A 22,930-nucleotide genomic window follows, 5' to 3' on the forward strand; every position below is an offset into this window, starting at 1 on the left:
AGTAAATGTACTTAGTTACTTTCCACCACTGGACAATGGTAGCCTCTCTCTGTCACGCATGCCATGCGCACACACGCACGCACGCACACTCGCTAGACTTTCTCTCTCTCTCTCTCTCTCTTTCTCTCGCTCTCTCTCTCTCTCACTCTCACTCTCACTCTCACTCTCACTCACTCTCTCTCTCTCTAACAGACTCAGAGGACATTGCTTTAACCTTTGTGTGTTCCTTCCTGGCCAAGTCCTCTACATCCAGTCAATAGGTGCAAATTGAATTCCTCCGCTGGTTCCAGTGTGTTGTTGAAGGCTATTAGCTCTGGATCCCAGATAGCAATCAAACACTTCAGAGTTCACACTCAAAGGCTGACTCACTGACACTGACACAGCCGCACAAAAGGTCTGAAGTGTCCTTCAGCGGGGGCATCAATGCCTGGTCATATTGCGCGCGCGCGCTCTCTCTCTCTCTCTCTCTCTCTCTCTCTCTCTCTCTCTCTCTCTCTCTCTCTCTCTCTCTCTCTCTCTCTCTCTCTCTCTCTCTCTCTCTCATGCCACTTCAACTGACTCAAGAACCCTGACTCATACATGGTATAACAAGGTGTTCAGAGTATTGACAGCCGCTCTGTGTTCTTTCTTTCTTTCTTTCTTTCTTTCTTTCTTTCTTTCTTTCTTTCTTTCTTTCTTTCTTTCTTTCTTTCTTTCTTTCTGTTGTAGTATCCTGGGGATGCATATCTTTGGCTGTAAGTTCAGTCTAAGGACAGAGTCTGGCGATACAGTTCCTGACAGGAAGAACTTTGACTCTCTGCTGTGGGCCATTGTCACCGTCTTTCAGGTAATTGCACATAATTGTACGATTTAGATTGTTCATGACTCTCTGTAAGTGAATGTATGCGAGTGTGTGCACCTTTTGGTGTTCGAGGTTCTCAATCTGTGTGTGTGTGTGTGTGTGTGTGTGTGTGTGTGTGTGTGTGTGTGTGTGTGTGTGTGTGTGCGTGTGCGTGCATGTTTGCGGGTGTATGCCTGGCCCCCAGATTCTGACGCAGGAGGATTGGAACGCGGTCTTGTACAACGGCATGGCCGCTACCTCTCCGCTAGCCGCCCTCTACTTTGTGGCCCTCATGACCTTTGGAAACTATGTCCTCTTCAACTTACTGGTGGCCATCTTGGTTGAGGGCTTCCAGGCCGAGGTAAGGACACAGTGATTCAATGACACCTTTTTGCAGAGCCGTTCAAAATTCAGGGAAGGAAGCACAGTAGAACTCCCAGTTCCCATTATAACCCTGATTCACTAGTGTATTACTGGCATCTCTTGTGGAGAGATGCACACACAATAAGATGAGGACCATAATGGACAATGTGAGTCATCCTCTCCACAGCACCCTGGCAGACCAGAAAAGCGGTCGCAAGGATCTGTTCCGTTCGTTACCCTGCAAGAATGAACAGTTTAAGAACACTTTTGTCCCAACAGCAATTAAGCTCTTTAACTCCCTGACCAGCCGCTAGGCCTATGAACTGGACTAATGGTCTTAGTTTTAGTTATTTATGGGTCTATGTGCAATGAAAAAGGATTATTATTATTCCCAGTGACAACCTTTACAATGCTTTTTATGCTTGTTCATAATATATTTTTTATATTGTATAAATATCTCAGTTTTAACCTGTGCCCCCCCCCCTCTTTTTGTGCTGTGTTTTTAACTAACCTTGCTGTATGCCTGTACGAGTTATGGGATATCTGAGTTATATCTATCTATCTATCTATCTATCTATCTATCTATCTATCTATCTATCTATCTATCTATCTATCTATCTATCTATCTATCTATCTATCTATCTATCTATCTATCTATCTATCTATCTATCTATCTATCTATTAGACCCATGCACGTACAGGAGGTCAAGACAGTTTGCACAACCGTCTTATTGTTTTTTCTTGCAACTTGGTTGTATGTAATTTAATTTGCATTGGAGTTGGACTGTGCATAACCCCCTCTAATTAAGTGGAATATTATGCAGCTTAAGTACTGCAGCATTAAGATTTCCATTCACTGGGACAAAGGGCACAAATTAGAAAACGCAAATTAGAAAGGGTGTCCACAGGGTTTAGGTCATATACTTCAGTGTACCTTCAGTGCAGTGGTGGAAAGTAACTAAGTACATGTACTTAAGTACAATTTTGAGGTATTTGTACTTTACTTGAGTATTTCCAATTTCCAGTACTTTTACTTCTACTCCACTACATCTCAGATCCAAATATTGTACTTTTATTCCACTACATTTATTTGAAAACTTTAGTTACTAGTTACTTTGCAGATACAAATTATTACCTTATAAAACATACATACTCACAACGTGATGCGACGTGTTGTGAGCTTGTAGATCAGCTATTTTCAAACATTTTAGTACTTTTACTTTTGGTACTTTAAAGTAATACAAGGCAGGTCCACAAATAACGATTTTTAGCAACCTCTGCTGGTCATTACCATCACTGCAGGTCTTTCGTTTATTCCTGCATTACCCCAAATTCCATTTGTTTTCACCGGAAGACAGAAGCGTTTCAAAAAGCGTTCTTTTAATTGTTTTATACTATCTACGGATCGTTTCTCTTAGCCAGTGGAGCATCCGTGAGCTGTGTTTTCTTTTGCTGTTGTTTTTCCATCTTCAAATCCTATAATGTCTTAAAAACAGCATAAGATTCCTTTTTATTATTAGCGCGGTAGTTCCTGGCCAAACCGGAAACCGGTGCGGTAGTTCCTGGCCAAACAAGAAACTGGTGCATTTCCGTTTCCGTTTTCCGGCCGGATGACGTCATTTTCGCGGGAAGGGCGGCCCGCCACCGTTTCAATAGAAAATATAATAGAAAAGGCTTTCGGGGGTGAAATTCATGGAGTGGGTGTTGTGAAACATTTGCCACTCACAAAAGATATATAATTTAACTTTCGTTTTTTTTTAAAAGTTACCTAGTATTACTTTAAGTACATTTTGATACCAATACTTTTGTACTTTGACTCAAGTACATTTTGAATTCTGGACTTTTACTTGAACAGAATACTTCTACATTGCAGAATTGATACTTTTACTTCAGTAAAACAGTTGAGTACTGACCTTCAGTGTACCGCATTGGAGACCACAAGTTTTCCTGAATCAAAGTAAAAATGGCTAGTCCAGTTGTTACTAGCATTGACAGTGAACAATTTGTATTGATGTGTGTGCTGTGACAGTCTCAATGGTAGAACATGCTTGCCATGACTTAACAACTGTACTTAGCCACAAGGAAATAAGATACAAGACTTGTCTTGACAGAGGCTCCGTCTCTCCCTGAATGTGTGGTGATAGCTGATTTACAGTATCCTGTGTGCATTGATTGGTGTGTACATTGTAGATCGTCTATTTTCAGCGTCAGAGATATTTGGTGTAGAGGGAAAAAGGAGGGGGCCTAGTAGGGCAGCCTGAGGGACTCCCGTCAAGGAAGTATACAGTATAAGGTTCAAGTGGTCAAGCCTGATTTATGCTTCATCCGTAAAAATAGCAATCCTACAGGCTCACAACGTGACGTATAGGCGACGAGTTGTGAGCTTGTAGGTCTCCTATTTTCGGCACGCCAGAGCATAAATTAGGCTTTAAAGAAATTAAATGATCCCCTTACGGATTCTGTCTGTCCACCCTCCTCCTCTGTCCAGGGAGACGCCTACCGCTCCTACTCTGAAGATGACCGCTCGTCTTCCAACTTTGATGAGAGTGAAAAGCTAAACGACTCCCTGAAGCTGTCTGGTGAGGCGACAACCTTATTGTTTTGTTCATTTCCAATAATCTGAGAGACCACATTTCAAAATAGATTATTTTACCAGTGAATCTATACGCTCTCAGATTTAAATGTGATGCCAAATCGTCAGTGATAACACTGACAATTTGGCATTACATCACAAGTTCCCTCGAAAGGCAACTTGTCTTTTTGGGGGGACTGTCGGGGCTGTGGGACAGACTCATGATGAGACTGGTTAACCAGATGAAGACCAGTGAATGTGACTGTTATGTGACCGACCAATAACACAGATTACCCACACAGTACCACTTTAAAATAGGCGTTCATGCCAGCATTGCTCATTAGTAACAGAGAAACCAAGAAACCCCCATACAGTAACTGATTCCAAGTTTAAAAAACACCTCCCCTATAGAAATCACCACAGATGCCCACATTAAATTAGTACAATTAAATACGTCCGTCTTCCCTCCCATTTAATAAGATCTATGTGTTTGCCAGTAAGGATTACACTAATGTAGATTCAAGCCAAAGAAAGTCAAGCCTTCCTCACACACTGAGGAAGGCACTTATTTTGGCAGCCTTTTCCAGGCTTTATCTCCATGTGAGATGGATATAAAACCGGGAATGAGGTTGGTCAAATCGCCTTTACCAGAAAACCAAACAAAACAAAGAGAGTGGATTAAACCTGAACAGCTGATCAGGTGGATGAGTCACTTCTACACACTACACGTGTGTGTGTGTGTGTGTGGTGTGTGTGTGTGTGTGTGTGTGTGTGTGTGTGTGTGTGTGTGTGTGTGTGTGTGTGTGTGTGTGTGTGTGTGTGTGTGTGCGTGCGTGCGTGCGTGTGCGTGCGCGTGCGCGCGTCTGTGTGTGTGTGAGAGCTTGCGTGTGTGCGTGCGCTCACAGTAAAGAGTATTAGCACACAACATGTTGCTGTTATGCAGCACGGTGCCGCTGTAGTTGTTTGGCTTGTCTTCAGTTCAGTCTGAGCTCTGAGTGCAAGTAGTCTTCACTTCCTCTCATCACTCCACACTCTGACAACCTGCTGATGTGCGTGCATTGGTGTGTGTGTGTGCATGGAGGATCAAGAAGGTAATAGCCATCATATAAAATGGACATTACCCTCACAAAAACATGCAGTAATCCTGGTCTCTATACTGCCTCCCCCTGGTCAGCCGAGCGCCTGATGGAATTACGTGTTCCTTCCACGCGCTACGTTCTGCTGGGGAAACTCCCCCCTATCAGGTGATAAGAAGTAGCTTGCCTCATGCATTGAAGGAGGCATGAGCTCAGTTCTGGGCTCTCCCTAGGCTGGCAGAGGGAGAATAGCGCCCAGGATTACATAGGCAATTGGCACTGGGTGATAAAACATTTATAAAAAAAAAAAAATGGACATGGAGGTATACGTATCAGACAGAAAGAGCTGGAGTTACAGTAGCTATAGTAATTTGGCACACTAAAGTTGGTTGTACAAATGAATGTTTTGATCAGAGGTTGAGTTTGGGTTAATAAAGTAGAAACACCTCTTTATTCACTGAGGTACAGTAGGCCTACTTGGCATTTACTTAGATGGACAAAAACTGCCAGCCTGGAACAGAGCTTCAACAGTTGGGAAGATGTATCCAAAATTGATACATAATAAACAGTGTTCCGGAACGTAAACAAGATGCTTTAAAACCTCTTCTAAAACCATCTGTTGATATAATTTTTGATGACAGTAGAGAGAAATCACACAAACAAGTGTGATAACAAACAAGTTATCCTATGCATATCAATTACTTTAACCATATGGCAGCAGAGCTAAAACATGAATGGCTCTTTTAAACTGAAAAACATACTGTAACCATCTTAACAAGTCTTCAATATTATTTTTCAAACAAAACATAGAGGCACGATATATTTGGTAAAAGGTGACCAAGTAAATTTACTCAAGTACTGCACTTTTGAGGTACTTTTACTTTACTATTCCATTATTTGATTACTTCTCCACTGCATCTCAGAGGAAAATGTTCTGCTTTTTAGTTACTATTTACTTTGCAAATGTATTTTATTTTATTTATACAATGTATACATTAACTAATAAATGATGATGTATTACTACAGGTTAAGCAACACATAAACACATTTACTTAAAGGAGTAGTTAGTTCACCCCAAAAAATAATACATTTCTATCAATTACACACCCCATGAAGCATTGCATTTTTTGAGATTTGTTTTGTTTTTATCACATTCCCAAGACAATAATTTGATAACTGGTGGTCTCTCCGGTATAGGGTAGGATATATAAAAAATTCAGGGCAGTGCCTTTGGAGTCTAGGGAAATGATGTTCGATGACAGATCCCTGTTTCATAATAAACAGATAATAAGATTATATGACTTGAGCAAGATGGTAATTTTTGTCTGACCAAGTCTATCAAATGTAAAGAATGAAAGGGGGGCATCAATGGTTTCAGTTTTCATTCATGGCATAACAAGGGTTTGTCCCTTCTTTCCAGACCCTAAGATCTGCACCCTGACCCCCAACGGGCACCTGGAGCTGGGCGCCATGTTGGGCCAGAGGGCCTCCTACTCTTCAGAGAGGCACAGCTTCACCCAGGACTCCATGTTGGGCCAGAGGGCTTCCTATTCTTCAGAGAGGCACAGCTTCACCCAGGACTCCATGTTGGGCCAGAGGGCCTCCTATTCTTCAGAGAGGCACAGCTTCACCCAGGACTCCATGTTGAGCCAGAGGGCCTCCTATTCTTCAGAGAGGCACAGCATCACCCAGGACACCAGGAAGAGCAGCATCAAGAGCCTGGGCAAGAGCAGCCTGGAGAGACGCTCATTATCCCTGGTATGCATGTACGATTGTGTAACTGAAAGGATAACACGGAAACTAATTTGCAGACATACGCATAATATTGTACTGACACGTGGACTTGCAAAATCACCGTAACTCATTAAAACCGGGAAAGCATCTGTGTCATTTTATACTTTGGCTATTAAAAAATAGCAGATCTACAAGCTCATAGCGTGTCACCTCGTGCCGCACTATGAGCTTGTAGATGTGCTATTTTTTTTTGCACATTTGTACAAATCTTTGAATATACATATATATTTTTTTTTTAAAGCGAACATTTTTAACTTAAATCTTTGCTTCTGGGGGGTCCCTGGAACATAATCTTTTGAGATGGGGGTCCGCGGCCAAATACATATAATTTTGGGGGTCCTTGACATGAAAAAGTTTGAGCACTACTTAATGGGTTAATGTGATATGTACAATACACACAGTTGAAGGCGTTGACACAAATGCACATGCATGTAAATAAGTAAATACCTATGTGCATGGAGACACCGGCATAAACACACACGGACAAATACACACAGGCATATGTACGGAGACACATCCAGATTATGTAGCGATGTCTAAAATGAATGTTAAAAATTCATCATTTGGGTCTGCCAGTAGGTGAATGGTTTGTGCACCATTATGTATATTGTTATTATTTATATTACCGGTTTGATTCCAGCCCTAGGCGTGTTGCATAATCTGTATCTTTCCCACTCTCTGCCCTCAGCTTTCTAAAGAAAATTAAGTAAATATTGCCTTAAATATACATTAGACAAGGCTGTTCAGACTCGAGAGCAGTCAGGGTTTTGATCATAACAATACATGTCCAACCATAGACAGGGTCTTCCATCTTCTGACAGTGCCATCTTCAGTCGATGTGTCTCAAATGTTTTCTTTTGTCTGGAATGGACCCACAGACTAGCCAGAATCAGAATCAGTTTTTTTGTCACATCACAGGTTTACAGAAGTAAAAAAAGTGGGTGAAATTTGTTTTCATGTAAGTAAGTAAGTAAATTTGATTTATATAGCACCTCTCACAGAGAGAACTCACAAAGTGCTTAACATACATTGAATAAAAACAAAAACAAGCAAGAAAACATTAAAAGCTGTACAATTCATGTGCATCAACAACATAGACAAAGAGGTTATAATGAGACAGAAAATGCTTGTGCGAAAAGTAGAGTTTTAAGTTTCTTTTTAAAAATATCCACAGATGGTACCTCTCTTAAGATTTGAGGAAGGGTGTTCCAGAGTCTCGCTGCAACCGCTTGGAAAGCTCTGTCGCCTTTGGTTTTTAAAAAAGTTTTTGGAATCTTTATGAGCCCCTGGTCAGCTGACCTTAGGGCCCTTGTGGGCTCATAGGGCGGGACTAGGTCGGTTAAATATTTCGGAGCCTGACCGTTCCGAGCTCTGTAGGTTAAAACCAAGACCTTAAAATTTACCCTGAGGTTAACGGGGAGCCAGTGCAGTGCAGACAGGACTGGAGTAATGTGGCATCTTCTATTTGACCTAGTGAGCAATCTGGCAGCGGCATTTTGTATCACATGCATACTAGTTCCCATCGTATCGTTATTTCCATAGAAAAAAGAAGGGGAAGAAGAAGAAGAAGACGAGGGGGGGGGGGATAAAAAAAACTACCAAACAAGTTATCTACATATTTACCTAAGTACAAGTAGCCATACAGTATACTGTACACACGCAACTGTCTCTCATAGACTGACTGAGTCTGTGACTGAGTGATGAAGTTACATTAGGCCTGTTCGCCTAATGACGAACTAGGCCAACCGGAGAAGCAGTCCGTCCTCAGTTGGCCTGACGGCAAACTAGCCAATCGCAGAGCAATCATCCTTCCAAGCTATGGGATCAAAAAAGCTTGTGCTGAAACACGTTTGGGTGCACATGGTCCCATCGAGAGCTCTAACAAGATGCAGGAACTTTTCATATAATAATGTGCTACTTTGTCGACCATGCAAGAGCGTCGAAGCGAAAATATCCGATATACAAGCTCAGTGAAAGTGCTTCAGTGTTTGTGTGTGGGCTTTATAAATATTGAACCAATGAAAAGTATTAAAAAGAGCTTATGACTAAATAATAACTACATTGGATCCATTGGAGCACAGGTTCTTTTTTTCCTGATGTCCTGAAAAGTAACAGTTTTGGACATAAAAGTGGTCCACCCGACAGTGACACTCCGGTCCCCCCTGTCCCCCTGTCCCCCTGCATGACATTTGGCCATCTGCCTCAATTTAGCATGGAGTCCTTTAACCAAAGACCCCCAGTTACGTTGCGTCCCACTCTGCTCAGACCTGACAAACAAGCCCACAGAGAAGAGCACTTAACCCCCGAGTTAAAACCCCATGAAGAGCCCCACTGCGCTTAACCACCGCAGCCACGAGCACGTTCACCAATTAGCATGCACGTGTCGTAGCGCTCAAACACACACACACACACACACACGCGCACGCACACAAAGCGACCATCATTTTTGCATGACTTTATGAGCATGACCTTATGAGGAAGTTCCGTGGGACAATCGGTTAGTCTGGCATCGATTGATAGGACAGCTCTGACCGGTTACGTGCTTGCTTATGGTACTGCGTAGCCTGTGTGGAGAGAGATGCTTACTTTTTCTACTTTTTTTCCTCTCACTCCTGGGTAGTAGGCTAATAATCATATTCTAACAGTCCAGTTTAATAATCTGTTATTTGGTATTCAGTGAAATGTTTTATAAATGATACACTCCATGCAACGCGTTGTGAGCTTGTATCGTTGTCTGCTATTTTCAAAATAATCATCTTGAAAAAAGTTTTAATATTCGTGAAACATTTTAACAACACAGATCTTGTACGGGGGTCTCTGGCACAAAATATTTTCAGATGGGGGTCCGTGGCCAAATACTTAATTTGGGGGTCCTTGACATGAAAAAGTTTGAGAACCAATGACCTACTGTAACCAACCCCTATGGCCCTCTCTCTCTCTCTCTCTCTCTCTCTCTCTCTCTCTCTCTCTCTCTCTCTCTCTCTCTCTCCCCTCTCTCTCTCTCTCTCTCTCTCTCTCTCTCTCTCTCTCTCTCTCTCTCTCTCTCTCACCCTAGCCCCCCTCCTCTCAGCAGTGTAAGGTCTAGCTCTCTCTCTCTCTCTCTCTCTCTCTCTCTCTCTCTCTCTCTCTCTCTCTCTCTCTCTCTCTCTCTCAGTGTCAGTAGTGAGGTGTGTGCATATATTCCCTGGTGTTTAACTAATGGATTTAGGATATAAATGTAAATCATTTTGTCTAGCAGTTGGTTAACAGTGGCCTGAGGCTGTTTTCACTTCGTGTCCACGCATGCGCACACACACGCACGCACGCACGCACGCACGCACGCACGCACGCACGCACGCACGCACGCACGCACGCACGCACGCACGCACGCACGCACGCACGCACGCACGCACGCACACACACACACACACACACACACACACACGCACACACACATGCACACACATGCACACACATGCACACACACACATGCCACAGGAAGCACAGTAACTCCCTACTTATTCTGCTTATTGAACCGAAAGCACAGTAAAGAGAAGGACAGAAATAAGACATTTCTGCGAGGTCCAACTCAGTTGCCATGGTAACCTCTATTAATTGAGGATTCCTCTTTTCTGTCTCTACCAAGATATTGTAGAAGAGAAAGAGAGAGAGGGTGGGGTGGAGGAGTGGGGAGGGGTAAGGAAATTGATAGATTGAGGATCAAGAGAAAAGGACAAACTAAAAGAGACAGAGGGAAAAAGATACAGTATGGAAAGCGTAGAAAAAAGGAAAAAAAAGGCAAAGAGCAGGAGAGAGGGAGAGAGAGAGAGAGAGAGAGAGAGAGAAGAGAGAGAGAGAGAGAGAGAGAGAGAGAGAGAGAGAGAGAGAGAGAGAGAGAGAGAGAGAGAGAGAGAGAGAGAGAGAGAGAGAGAGAGAGAGAGAGAGAGAGAGAGAGATGGTTAGAGAACGTTTCAGACGTGGGGAGAGTCAAAGAGATGATTACAGTATAGCTTAACTTGGCTTATGCCTTGTATGTTCTAATGTAAATGGAGGCGTGGGAAGCAGACTCCATTTAAACATCTCTGCCACTGCATGGCCGCATAGCTGCGGGAAGTTGTTTTGATGGGGTGCGGGCGGGAATTGAACTCGCTGTCAGGCACCAGAGCCTATAGGGGTACACTGCTATCGACCCCCCACTGAAAATGCACATGGATATAATGTTAGCACAAGTGCAATATAAATTAAATGTAGTATTATTATTATTATTATTATTACCCTTATATTATTATTATTATTATTGTTAATGTTATCATGTATGTGCACTACAGAGAAATAAAGATGCATTATAGTGTGATGTGGTGGTTATCATTTACATTTTGTTTAAGCAAATAGAGTTGAGAATAGAGTGGAGAATATGCACTGCACTGAGGCATGTATATAGTAACAAAGTGCTGTTGATTGCAACTTATTGTGGTGCAGAACTGGTTGTCCAGACATTAATTTGTAACATGCACGCACGCACGCACGCACGCGAGCGCACACAAACACACACGTGTTTATATTGGGTTACACAGGTTACAACTGCTGTGTTGGTCATGCTTTACAATACATTTCACTGTTGTAACTGCACTATAAATGAAGCTTAGCGTTAGTTCATGCAGGACGCATGAGTCTTACACGCTTACAGCTGTAATCGGCTGTCAGTCAGCTGCATGATTGTAAACAATCAGCCTAGCTTCCTATTCTCCATTCACAGCTCTGCTGAGAGAGCAGAGCTGTGAATGGAGAACAGAGAGGGTCCTTTAAACACGGCTTTGCATTCACTAGATCTCTGCTTCTCTTGCTGCTTGCTCCACATCCGCTGCTGCTTAGCAGCCTCCTCCACCCCAGCATGCACCTTTTGATCAGAGTCTGGTATAGGCTCAAATACTTTGTGATTTTATGTCTGCCGATTCAAGCAAATATGTCAATGTATTGCTTATGCCCGCGATGGGGTTTTGCTTAGCGTTCCCTGATTTTGCTGCTTGGGCAATATTCAGGGAACATCCCAGAGAGCGGAGCTACTTGTTCCATTTGTTGCAATAAATGGTTAAATCTACTTTGAGTGAGTGCTCCTGACTGAACCTCTAGAGTAGTGTAAGTACACAGTGTAGTGTAAGTACACAGTAGTAGTGTAAGTACACAGTAGTATTGTGTCAGTGCTAGATTGCCAGCTGTTCATACGTAGGCTAATGTTCTAGCATTGTGATCTGGGTCCTGTGATAGGATACTGTTGGACAAAAAACATTATTAGCAATTAACAGAAATCTATTGATTCCCATATGAGTTTGGAAAATAATTTCATTTCACATCTCACATAAATCTTCACAGGATTACGAAACTCACCACCAAAAAATCTGCTAGGTGTCACCTGGTAATAGTGGTGAATCGTGGCATACTTTGGTTAACGTGCTCACTCCGGGTGAGACTCAATGTTCATCTAGTATAGATAATGTGATGTGTGTGTCTCCATACTGATCACAGTGGCTTGTGACTCTTCCAGCGTCACGGTCGCAGTTCTGCATACCACAACTGGGGACGCCCTCTCCCTCCTCAAACCACATGGAGCCGCAGGTGAGATTCAGCCATTGATTTGGGGTTATTGCATGAGTGAATTCTTAATGACTTCATTAAGCCTTAATCATACATAAGGGGATAGGTCGATATCTCTGTTATTGCGCCATGTTTGAGCCCTTTGAATAAACCTTTAATACATTTGATTGGAGTTTCGAAACATTGAAACTTTTATATTGATAAATGGTTAATCATTAATGAAAAGTAAATTGATGGCTTAACGTGTCGTTAATAACTTCCACCTCCTTCCACCTCCACCTGCAGGTCTAGTTGGAACAGCCTGGGTCGGAGGAGCTACCGGGCCCCTGTGGTGGGCGGCAGCCTCCGCATTCACAGCACGCATTCTTACGCCTACGCCAGTGAGCAGGAGTCACTCCTCTCCCACGCCGCCAACCCCCACCAGCCTCTGCTCCCGCACCACGCCCTGCCACCTCCCCTGCTCCTCTCCAGACGATACGCTCCCAAGAGGGACCGGCGGGCTCTGTCGCTGGAACTCCCAGAGCTTTGGAAGGGTCCGGGCCTGCCCCTGGCCCACCCCGACCCCACCAGGAGGAGCGTCACTGGGTCAGGGGCGTCTACCACCACCGGGGGCCAGGGAGGTAGCGGGTGCGGAGGTGTGGATCACCGTGACTGTAACGGCAAGGCCCCGGGCCCGTATCTGGTGGCTGAGGTCTTCCCAAAGGTTGACGCACACAAAGACCGGCCAGATCTGGAAGAGGAGACAGACTATGTAAGTAAGACATCTCTGCGGACTTTGTTAAGTAAAAAGATAACAATAACGACTCATATATACATAGTTGCCGTACAGTTGTATGCGCTTTTCCGAGATGGTAACCCAAACGATCACATGATCAAAGCAAAAACACTGCAGGGTGAGGGTAGCACAAACGTAACTACAAAAGCAGGCAGGGACAATACCATTTCAGCCTATAGTTGGCCATCATCAGGGCATAATACATATTTTCAATCAATAGGGTGTTGCAGGGTACATGGTGTATTTATGGTATGTGTGGCAAGGTATTGTAATTTATCCTCCTGTGTGCGTGCGTGTGATTTTCATGAGACTTGATGAGAGAATGATCAGTAGGAATAGATGATTACATTCTGGTTGTTGTTTTGCCCTCTCACCTCCTTTCACTCCCTCTCTTGTCCTTCCAGTCCTTGTGCTTTCGTCTTCAGAAGATGATGGAGGTGTACAAGCCAGGCTGGTGTGAGAACAGAGAGAACTGGTCCGTCTACCTCTTCTCCCCACAGAACAAGTGAGTTGATGTAGCACTTTATAATAGCATACACTATTAAGCATTAGAAAATACTTAATTCTTCATGAATTCATCATTTGTGAGCAGGCCTGGTGTTTCGGGCATCAACTCGCGAGATGAGAAACGGTAGAAACTAAGCAAAATAACTTTTTTTTTTTTTTGGCTGATTTTCATTTTTTTCCATATTAACACAGTTCGAATGTCGAGCAAGCTTTCAATCCCAACAGATATCCGTTTTAACGTCATTAAATGGTTAAATTTGTATAGTAAAGTAGGCTCCTATTCTGCTAGTCTGTGTGCTTGTTTCTTGTGGGTCCTGTGGGCGGAGAGTTTGGTAGAGAGTTGCTAACCCGAGAGTTTTCGATTGGTCATAGCTAGGCATTGTACTCCGGTTACAAGCCTAATCCCCGCCCATCAGTTTCGCTCCTCTCTGTGGTGGTGTAAAGTTACTAAGTACATTTACTCAAGTACTGTACTTAAGTACAATTTTGAGGTATTTTACTTTACTGGAGTAATATCCACCGGGTGAATATTCAACCTGAGGCTGAAACTAACTTCACCACGGTGGACCCTGGTCCAGAGCGTTAGTGAGTTCCCTCTAACGCCCTGGAAGACTCAAGAGTAGTGAAAATAAACAAAACCATTTCGCTACTCACTGAAACAAAGGCTGTTTTGTGTTGTTGAAAGTCTATTCTCGGAGGTGGGAAGCCTCTCAGCACCCCAGCTACTCTGTAAAATACACTTTTTGGGCAGAAAATGTCCGCAAGACGGAAATTATTTTTATTTACTCCACAGTGCCCTCTACAGATTTGGTTAATGGTAAGTTCAAATTGTCCAGATCTGTAGAGGGCGCAGTGGAGTAAATAAAAATAATCTCACTAACGCTCTGGACCAGGGCTAGGAAGCGGCCAGTATTGCGTTAGTCTTTTTCGGGACATAATCTAGTTGTATAAACAATATAAGATTGTAGCGAACACAGCAGCTAGGTGAGGTCAGCCCCAGCTAAACAACAGGCCGCTCGACGTTCGTATGGAAGTATTTCACTGAAGATGTGGCCAAAACAACAGTGGAGTAACGAGGCTAGGAGCTTTAGCATTGTTAGCTCGTCGCCAAGCGTCATGGCAGAACGTACACCTGGTTTGCATTTCTCCATTTACAACTCGTACATCTACATAAACGTTCAGATTTCAAATATAAAGTTCTTATCTCATGACCACGGGTGTTATAATTATGTACGGGCCCTCATAAGTACCCTTATCTTCTGTATTGTTAAATAAAAAGCATTTTGATCCGATTGATGGCCATCTCCGTTTTTTTTTTCAACTACGCGGCCGTATCGGTTGGGGGGGGTATTGCACTCCTGATACGTTATAACTCTATGAGAAAATGGCCGCCGATCGGATTAAAATGCTTTTTATTGAACAATATGGAAGATACGGGTACTTAGACCCACCCGAAGTGAATGGTAACATCCGTTGTCATGAGGTAAGGACTTTATATTTGAAATCTGAACGTTTCTGTAGATGTACGGGTTGTAAATGGAGAGTGCAAACACCAGGTTTGTGCGTGTCTTTATCATTAGTAGGTAAACCTCGACTATAGTCGACTACCAGTGGGTCAAATTTAGTGGTGGAAGAAGCACTTGGTGGTAGCAACACCACAATATAGAAAGTAAAAGGCCTGTGCTCAAAATGTTACGTTCAAGCAAAGTAAAAGTACAAAAGTATTGGCATCAAAATATACTTAAAGTACCTAAAGTAAAAGTACTCAAATGTTTGAAAATAGCTGATCTACAAGCTCACAACACGTTGCAATGCGCATTGTGAGCTTGTAGAGCGGCTATTTTCAAATAGCCTATGTATAAAATACCTAAAAAAATGTACTTAAGTACAGTACTTGAGTAAATGTACTTAGTTGCTTTCCACAGTAAAAATCCGAAAATGGGGGAGTGGTTAGAGGAGTGGCTAGGTTGAATAAATTACCCATTGTTCACGCCCATTACCTGGAGCTGAGAGGTGCTAGAAAGTGGAAATTCTTTACAAGGGATTATCTCAGTTTAGACTATTAAAGATGACAAGATTCAAATGATCACATCTTCTTCAAATGTGTTCCAATTTCAATGAATGATACATCATATGAAAGCTTATATTCTGTACTTCAACAATCTGTAATAAAATGAAAAATGAAAAATGCCCCCTTGCTGCCTAAAGCACTGTACCCGCTCACATTTGTAAAGCATTATTCGTTATTACTAAGCATTAGTAAACACTGTTATAAACGTTTCAACTTTAGGCTATTTAGCATTAGTTAAGCATTAGTTAAGCATTTTCTATATCACTGCTTCTATCTCATAGATGGGCTCACACAAAATACTTAACTAACGACTTGACTACCTTAATAAATCACGAGTTTGAGTATGAATAAGTGTTTATAAAGATTTAGACAGTGTGTGAATACAAACGCACAATTTATTAAGGTAGTTACTAGTCGTTAGTTAAATATTTTGTGTGAGCCCATTTAAAGTCAGGACTATCTATGCCTTATAAAGCATTTATAAATTAGATAGAAGCAGGGATATAGAAAATGCTTAACTAATGCTAAATAGAGTATAGTTGAAACGTTTATACTGTTTACTAATGCTTAGTAATGTATGAATAATGCTGTACAAATTATGAATTCATTGTGAATTAGGTATTTACTAATGCTTAATTAATGTATAGTTATTATAAAGTGCGACCGCAAAATGTAATGTCAATTTAACTTTGAGGGCTCTAGCTTGAGCCCAGTAATATGTCACACTCAGTTGGGTGCAAGAGCATTGTTTCCTTGGAGTTCCACACAGGCATTAACAAATTATCTTCTCAATTTCCAAGTATTTTGTGAGCCGTCCCTGACAGATAGGGTGCTCGCCACTTGGCTCAACACCCGGGAAGTCAAGAAGGCAGTTGGGCTATTTGCGTTTTGGGAGATTCCATTGCAGTGGGACCCGACATTTATCATACATACAGTACATACAAACAACGACCAACATACAGGCCTACAGTATGCACAGTTTTCAAGCGAACATAGAGGTCAGTAGTTATCAATCATTCAATCAATCAATTAATGAAACTTAATCGTCAAGTCACATTTACAAGATTGTGGGTATTGTGGGCGAAATGAATGGGGAGATGTAAGGACTAGATAGACTAGATGGCTTTTTAAAATAGAAGGAGATGTAAGGACTAGATAGACTAGATGGCTTTTTAAAATAGAAGGAGATGTAAGGACTAGATAGACTAGATGTTTTTTAAAAATAGAAGGAGATGTAAGGACTAGATAGACTAGATGGTTTTTTTAAATAGAAGGAGATGTAAGGACTATAGACTAGATGGGTTTTTTTTAAATAGAAGGAAATGAGGTAGAGGTTGGCAAGATGTACATTTTATTCCTTAAATGTATTTGTGAAAATACAATTGCCATTTTATTCATGTCATTAATCTCCACTGCAAACTCCCTGCTTCAGGGAGACTGGAATGTCCCTAAACAATCAGATTGTTTTTAAAGTCGTTAAAGAACGGTATGAACTGAAAACCTGCATATATTTCTCCCGTGAAGGATTTTAAGCAGCTTGTCTTATCAGCATTCATTTTAGATTTTGATGAGCTGTTTTAATAAAATGAGGATTTACAGTATGTAGCCCATGTCATTTTTTATATTTTGTACTGCGTGCGTGCGTGCGTGCGTGCGTGCGTGTGTGTACGTGCGTGTGTGTGTACGTGCGTGCATGTGTGGCCGAGTTTGTGTGCTTCATAGTGGAGATGAGTGCTTCTGCTTCATTGTGAGCATGATAGGTTTTGCTCTGTGATTCATTGTTTCTGTTCACGTGTCCAGGATACTAATAAACTGAACTGGTATCCCCTATATATTTCCACAAGAGCACTTTCCATGTCAACGGCATATGTATTTTTTATTTATCATGGCTCAAGGAAATTAGAAGCAGACAAAAACATTCTGCCTTTTTCTGCACTGCCCTCTTACCCTCTCTTACCATTTATATTGGACCAGTTGGGATTTCACCGTAGCGTTCCACACAAAAGTTCAAGGCATGGCACCGACCTCCTCAATGTGTCAAGCTCTGAGCACCTCTGCAGTCCGCCCCCACGTTGGTCCTTGGCCTCCAGGAGAAACAGGATGTACTGCATGCTCATCAAAACACACCTGTCAGGCCCGCTCCCAGTTTGGCTCCCAGCGCGTTGTGATCCGTTGAAAGGGACCCGGGTGTCGTAAACACATTTCTGGATGTTTCTGTCACAGCCTTTAGTCTTCCCAGTCTTCCCTGATGCCAGGCCTCCTGGCATAGTGTGCAGGTAAAACAGAGTTTGACTTGTCTCAGACTGAGTAACTGAGAGGGATGGCAGTGGCCATGGCCAAATGTTCCTCAGCTTTCCCTGGAAAAAGCACAAAGAATGTGTGTTGGCATCCAACTATGTTTCTGTTCATGCAAGGAAAACCCTGTTATCTGCTGGAGCTAGCCAGCTAAAGCACTAGTTGTTCTAGGGATATTTCCTCAAAAGCATTTGTGTGTGTGTGTGTGTGTGTGTGTGTGTGTGTGTGTGTGGGTGTGGGTGTGGGTGCGTGTGCGTGTGGCAGCCTTCCGGCATTATGTCTGTCCACTATCGGAATAGTAATGGGTGGACATCTGGCCCCTGAGAACAACTACAGAGGGCGCTTTAACACCAAGCAGCAGTGCAAGACTAAGAACTTTGTTTCCTCTGGTGATCCAGCCTAGGACATACTGTACCCACGGACTGGTTGTTTCGACAACTTGGGATGCCCAAAGACTCTGCTGCCATATGGCGGAGCCGCCACTACTTGTGCCCATTGAATGCTGAGTGACATGCGTGTTGTATCACGAGGACATATCCATGAGTTTGTGAATGTAACCTTTACTGCACCTAAAATATTTGTGTGCCTGTATAACTTCCCTGTGTGTGAATCCTCCTATAATTTGACAAACCGGTCGGTCGACGGTGGTGAGACCAAAACTGTGTGTCCGGTTCTCCTCAGTGGCTGGAGCAATTGATCTGAATTTGCACACAGCCATTGACCATTACCATGTGAACGCAACTGCGTTTTTTTTTCTATTTCTATTTCACCAAATCACAGCTGTTTATTTGCGTTTTTGTGTCAAACAATGTCGCCATGGTTACGGCTGCCCAGCAGTGGGATGGCCCAGCGAGCTATGGGAAGAATGATCAAACTGCTAATGCATCGAATCTACAGCACCACTGCGTTACACTGTTGCACACACAGAACGTGCTTGTGTGTGTGCAACAGTGTGTGACCAACTTGTGTGTGTGTGGGGGGTGTGTGTGTTGGGGGTGGGAGTTCGCGACCCGACCGGACGCGTGCGGTGGGGTCCCGTCGTGTCGCGATGGGACCAGTGCGGTGTGTCTGTGTGTGTGTGGGGGGGGGGGATTCCTGCGACGCCGTAATAATAATAATAAACGCTAATCTATTGGCTCGCCAACATTACACATGATGTCACGGAGTAAAATAATGAAGCTAATGAAATCAGCTCCTGGCCTTAACCCATTAACTGCCAGAGGTATTTTCATATTTTTTTAGCCAGTGCCAGAGTTTTTCATTGAAAAAAAAAAGTACAGGAGCCGAGATACAGAATTTTTAAGTTTTAAGCTAACAAGGAAGTGGATAGGAGTCTAGATCTTCGAAAAATCATATCTCCTTGGTCTTTAGGTCAAATTGGAAAAAAAAAATATATATATAAAAAAAGAAAGAAAAATTTGTTCACGTAGATCTACGCGATTGGCACGTGGCGGCTTTAAATAGGTTCGCGTAGATCTACGTGATTGGCAGTGAATAAGGTGGACTGACTTAAGGTAGACCAGTGTGTGTGTGTGTGTGTGTGTGTGTGTGTGTGTGTGTGTGTGTGTGTGTGTGTGTGTGTGTGTGTGTGTGTGTGTGTGTGTGTGTGTGTGTGTGTGTGTGTGTGTGTGTGTGTGTGTGTGTGTGTGTGTGTGTGTGTGTTAGTGTGTCCTGGGCATGACGTTAAACTACCCCGTTGTAACTACCATTGTCAATGTAGTCGGTGCAGTGGATGCATTTGCAATTTCTGTGGACTATGTAGCTTGCATACAAAGCACTTCTCACGGGTGGACTCTACCAACAGCCGACGCTACCTGACGGCCCCTCCTTCCTGTGAACAGCTACCGGGAAGAGAGGAAATAGACCCGGCGGCCTTCCAGCGGTATGTCCGTCCGCTGTCGGAATAGCAACGGGTGGACCTCCAGGCCCATGATAACAACTACAGAGACACCAAGCAGCAGTGCAAGACTAAGCAGTTTGTTTCCTCTGGTGATCCAGCCATGGACATTATACCCACAGACTGGTTGTTGGAGGGTTTCGAACAACTTGGGATGCCCAAAGACGAGGCAGAAAGGCTGGCAAAGTATTGTGCTGTCTCTGCTGCCATATGTGGCGGAGCCGCTGCTACTTGGAGTGCTGAGTGACATGCGTGTTATATCATGAGGACATATCCATGAGTTTGTGAATGTAACCTTTACTGCACCTAAAATATTTGTGTCCCTGTATGCTTTCCCTGTGTGTGTGTGTGTGTGTGTGTGTGTGTGTGTGTGTGTGTGTGTGTGTGTGTGTGTGTGTGTGTGTGTGTGTGCGTTAGGGTTGCCACCTGTCCTGTACAGTCCAGGAATTTAATAAAAAGAAAACGACACAAAATATCCAGGAATCTGAGTAGGTAATTTTGGAGTGTTGCATACATTAGTATTGCTTAATGAAATGTAGACCGTTTCCAGTGTCTAAATAGAATGTGTCCTAATCAAATATTTTCGATACAACGTTTTATTGGTTTAGAGTCTAAACCAACAAAACATTGTTTATCAAAGATATTTGATTAGGAATATTTTGATTTAGACTGTACTCTTCATCATTGTGACAGTTTTATGCAGTGCCAAACATGAAAGCTTTGAAGCAGTCAAGCAGTGTGTGCAATTTTAAACAACGTTACAAGTAGTCCTCCGAGCATAAATTAAACAAATCATACAATGAGTGACGAAATGGACTGCCAAGATGAAGGGAAAATTAAATATCCCATTCCTCACAATTAGACATAGTGACATAAGAAATTATTTATTGAAAAACGAGTGTTGTTTTATGCAGTTTGTCAAAACTGAATGAAGTTGTTGTTACTCATTAAGTAGCCTGAATATCACTTAATTTTAACCCATTAAGACCTGAGGTCGATTCTACAAATGTTCTCTAAATCCTAACAGTTTTCTGAAAAACGTATGTTGCTATATCTTTCTCAAACCTTTTCATGACAAGGACCCCCCAAAATCTATTTGGCCGCCGATCCCCATGTCAATATATTTTGTTCCAGGGACCCCCAGAAGCAAAGATTTGAGTTAAACGTTTTCACTTTAAAAGAATATATTCAAAGAAGTGCATGACGCGCTATAAACTTGTATATCTGCTATTTTTGCATAGCCAAAGTATAAAATAATGCTTTTTAGCTCAAATCAAAATGACAGACGCTTTCCCGGTTTTAATGGGTTTTTAAATGGTAATGTCACAGAGTTTAGTCGACTATGTGTGCCGGACTTTCACTGGACTGAGGTGGCATTCCGTGTGAGTGTGTGAGTGTGTGCGTGCGTGCGTGCGTGCGTGCGTGCGTGCGTGCGTGCGTGCGTGCGTGCGTGCGTGCGTGCGTGCGTGCGTGCGTGCGTGCGTGCGTGAAGCGGTGTTATGTTGTTTACTCTGACAGTCCCCCAGCTTCGATTCCTGGTGGGTAGACAAACCCCTGAACACACCATAAAGGAAAAATCACTCACTCCATTCCCCTTGCGCTGAAAGCCACTTTAGGGAAGCCGGGCCCCTGGGCTGTGTTTTGGCACTGTGGCAGGTGCCATCTGTCAAGCAAGTAGAGGGTGTTGTTGTTGGTGTGTGTGTGTGTGTGTGTGTGTGTGTGTGTGTGTGTGTGTGTGTGTGTGTGTGTGTGTGTGTGTGTGTGTGTGTGTGTGTGTGTGTGTGTGTGTGCTTTCTTGTTTGTTTATCTGTAATATTATGTCAGTGTGACTCAAGCAATGTGTTTGCGAATCTGTATGGATACATACATTTCTATGACAGATTGTTTTGTGTATTTATATTGTGTGTGTGTGTCTACAGGTGCGTGTGTTTACTATAGTGAGTGTAACAATAGATCGGGGCAGTAGACCAATTAGCACAATAGGAACCAAGCCAACATAAGCACGTGCAAGTGCTTTCCTGAAGGGATGAACACTGATGCATGATGGATAAGCTCGATGCACGACGAATAGCGAAAATAGCCGATCTACATGCTCAGGGCACGTTGCATAGCACTGCATTGTGAGTTTGTAGACCTGCTTTTTTCACTACTTTAGAGCATTTTGAAATGTTCGAAGTTCTTCGCAATTTAAAAAAAAAATTTCAACATAAAAAAAAAATGCTGCCTTTCTTGTGTATAACGAAAAACGTTTAGTTTGTTTTCATCTCATGCGCACAAGACCACAGTCTGTCCTCCCTGTCCCATCTTTATCTATCGTATCAATAATAAGTTACTGCAGTATGTGGGCAGTTTGTGAACAAAGCCGGATGAATCACAGTAAGATGTTCAGTGGTGAGCGATGCTGCACTGTACAGGCTGGATGCTTGGCTGCATATATAAATACTAGTGTGGCAACGGTCCACGCCTCTTTCGACTAAATGGAAATGTGAAAAGTGTGCCGGACAAAAGTTCGAGGCATGGCACCGACCTCCTGAATGTGCCAAGCTCTGTGCACCGCTGCAGACCGACCACCCGCCCCCGTGTTGGCCCTGACGTACAACAGAAACAGGATGTACCGCATGCTCATCAAAACACACCTGTCAAGACCCTCTCCCAGTTTGGCTCCCAGCGCGTTGTGATCTGTTGAAAGGGACCCAGGTTTTTTTCTGGATGTTTCTGTCACAGCCTTTAGCCTTCGCCTGTCTAAGGGCTGGTGCCAGGCCTCCTCCTGGCATAGTGCAAGTGACACAGAGTTTGCATTGCAGAGCGTCTCAGGGTGAGTAAGAGAGGGATGGCAGTGGACATGGCCACATCTTTTTTGCTGGAAAAAGCACAACGGATGTGTGTTGGCATCCAACAGCTTTTCTGTTCATGCAAAGAAACCATGTATCTGCTGGCTCCATGAATAGCAAGCTACAGTAGCTGACGTGGTGTTGTTCTCGGGATATTGGGCCCGATTCACTAAGCTGGACGTAAATATCAGTGTAAATAACGTGTAAATAAAGTGACTAAAGGAGGGTGTATTTTCTCTAAGTAAAAACCAACGTGCAATTCACAAAGGGGTGTGTAAATCCCTGATAAGTGCGGATCACAGTTGTCCCTCATTTTTGCCTGAAGGTCAGAGGCGCGTTCATATGGAAGATCCTTTGC

The 22,930-nt window shown here is 43.0% G+C and overlaps 1 protein-coding gene across 1 annotated transcript in view; it reads left to right on the top strand.

Annotated features, from left to right (window-relative positions):
- Positions 1-22,930, top strand: part of LOC308096237 (voltage-dependent T-type calcium channel subunit alpha-1I-like) — a gene marked incomplete at its 5' end in the record, with an annotated part of 278,135 nt that overhangs the window by 53,131 nt on the left and 202,074 nt on the right. The window contains 8 exons of the mRNA XM_080443588.1: positions 709-826; positions 1,026-1,181; positions 3,672-3,762; positions 6,252-6,360; positions 6,532-6,589; positions 12,147-12,217; positions 12,482-12,947; positions 13,376-13,476. Of these exons, the coding sequence (XP_080299714.1) occupies positions 709-826; positions 1,026-1,181; positions 3,672-3,762; positions 6,252-6,360; positions 6,532-6,589; positions 12,147-12,217; positions 12,482-12,947; positions 13,376-13,476 (1,170 nt within the window). The remainder of the gene's footprint in view (positions 1-708; positions 827-1,025; positions 1,182-3,671; positions 3,763-6,251; positions 6,361-6,531; positions 6,590-12,146; positions 12,218-12,481; positions 12,948-13,375; positions 13,477-22,930) is intronic.

This window comes from Gymnoscopelus braueri, assembly GCF_963280865.1.
Source record: "Gymnoscopelus braueri genome assembly, chromosome: 2".
NCBI classification, from domain to species: domain Eukaryota; kingdom Metazoa; phylum Chordata; class Actinopteri; order Myctophiformes; family Myctophidae; genus Gymnoscopelus; species Gymnoscopelus braueri.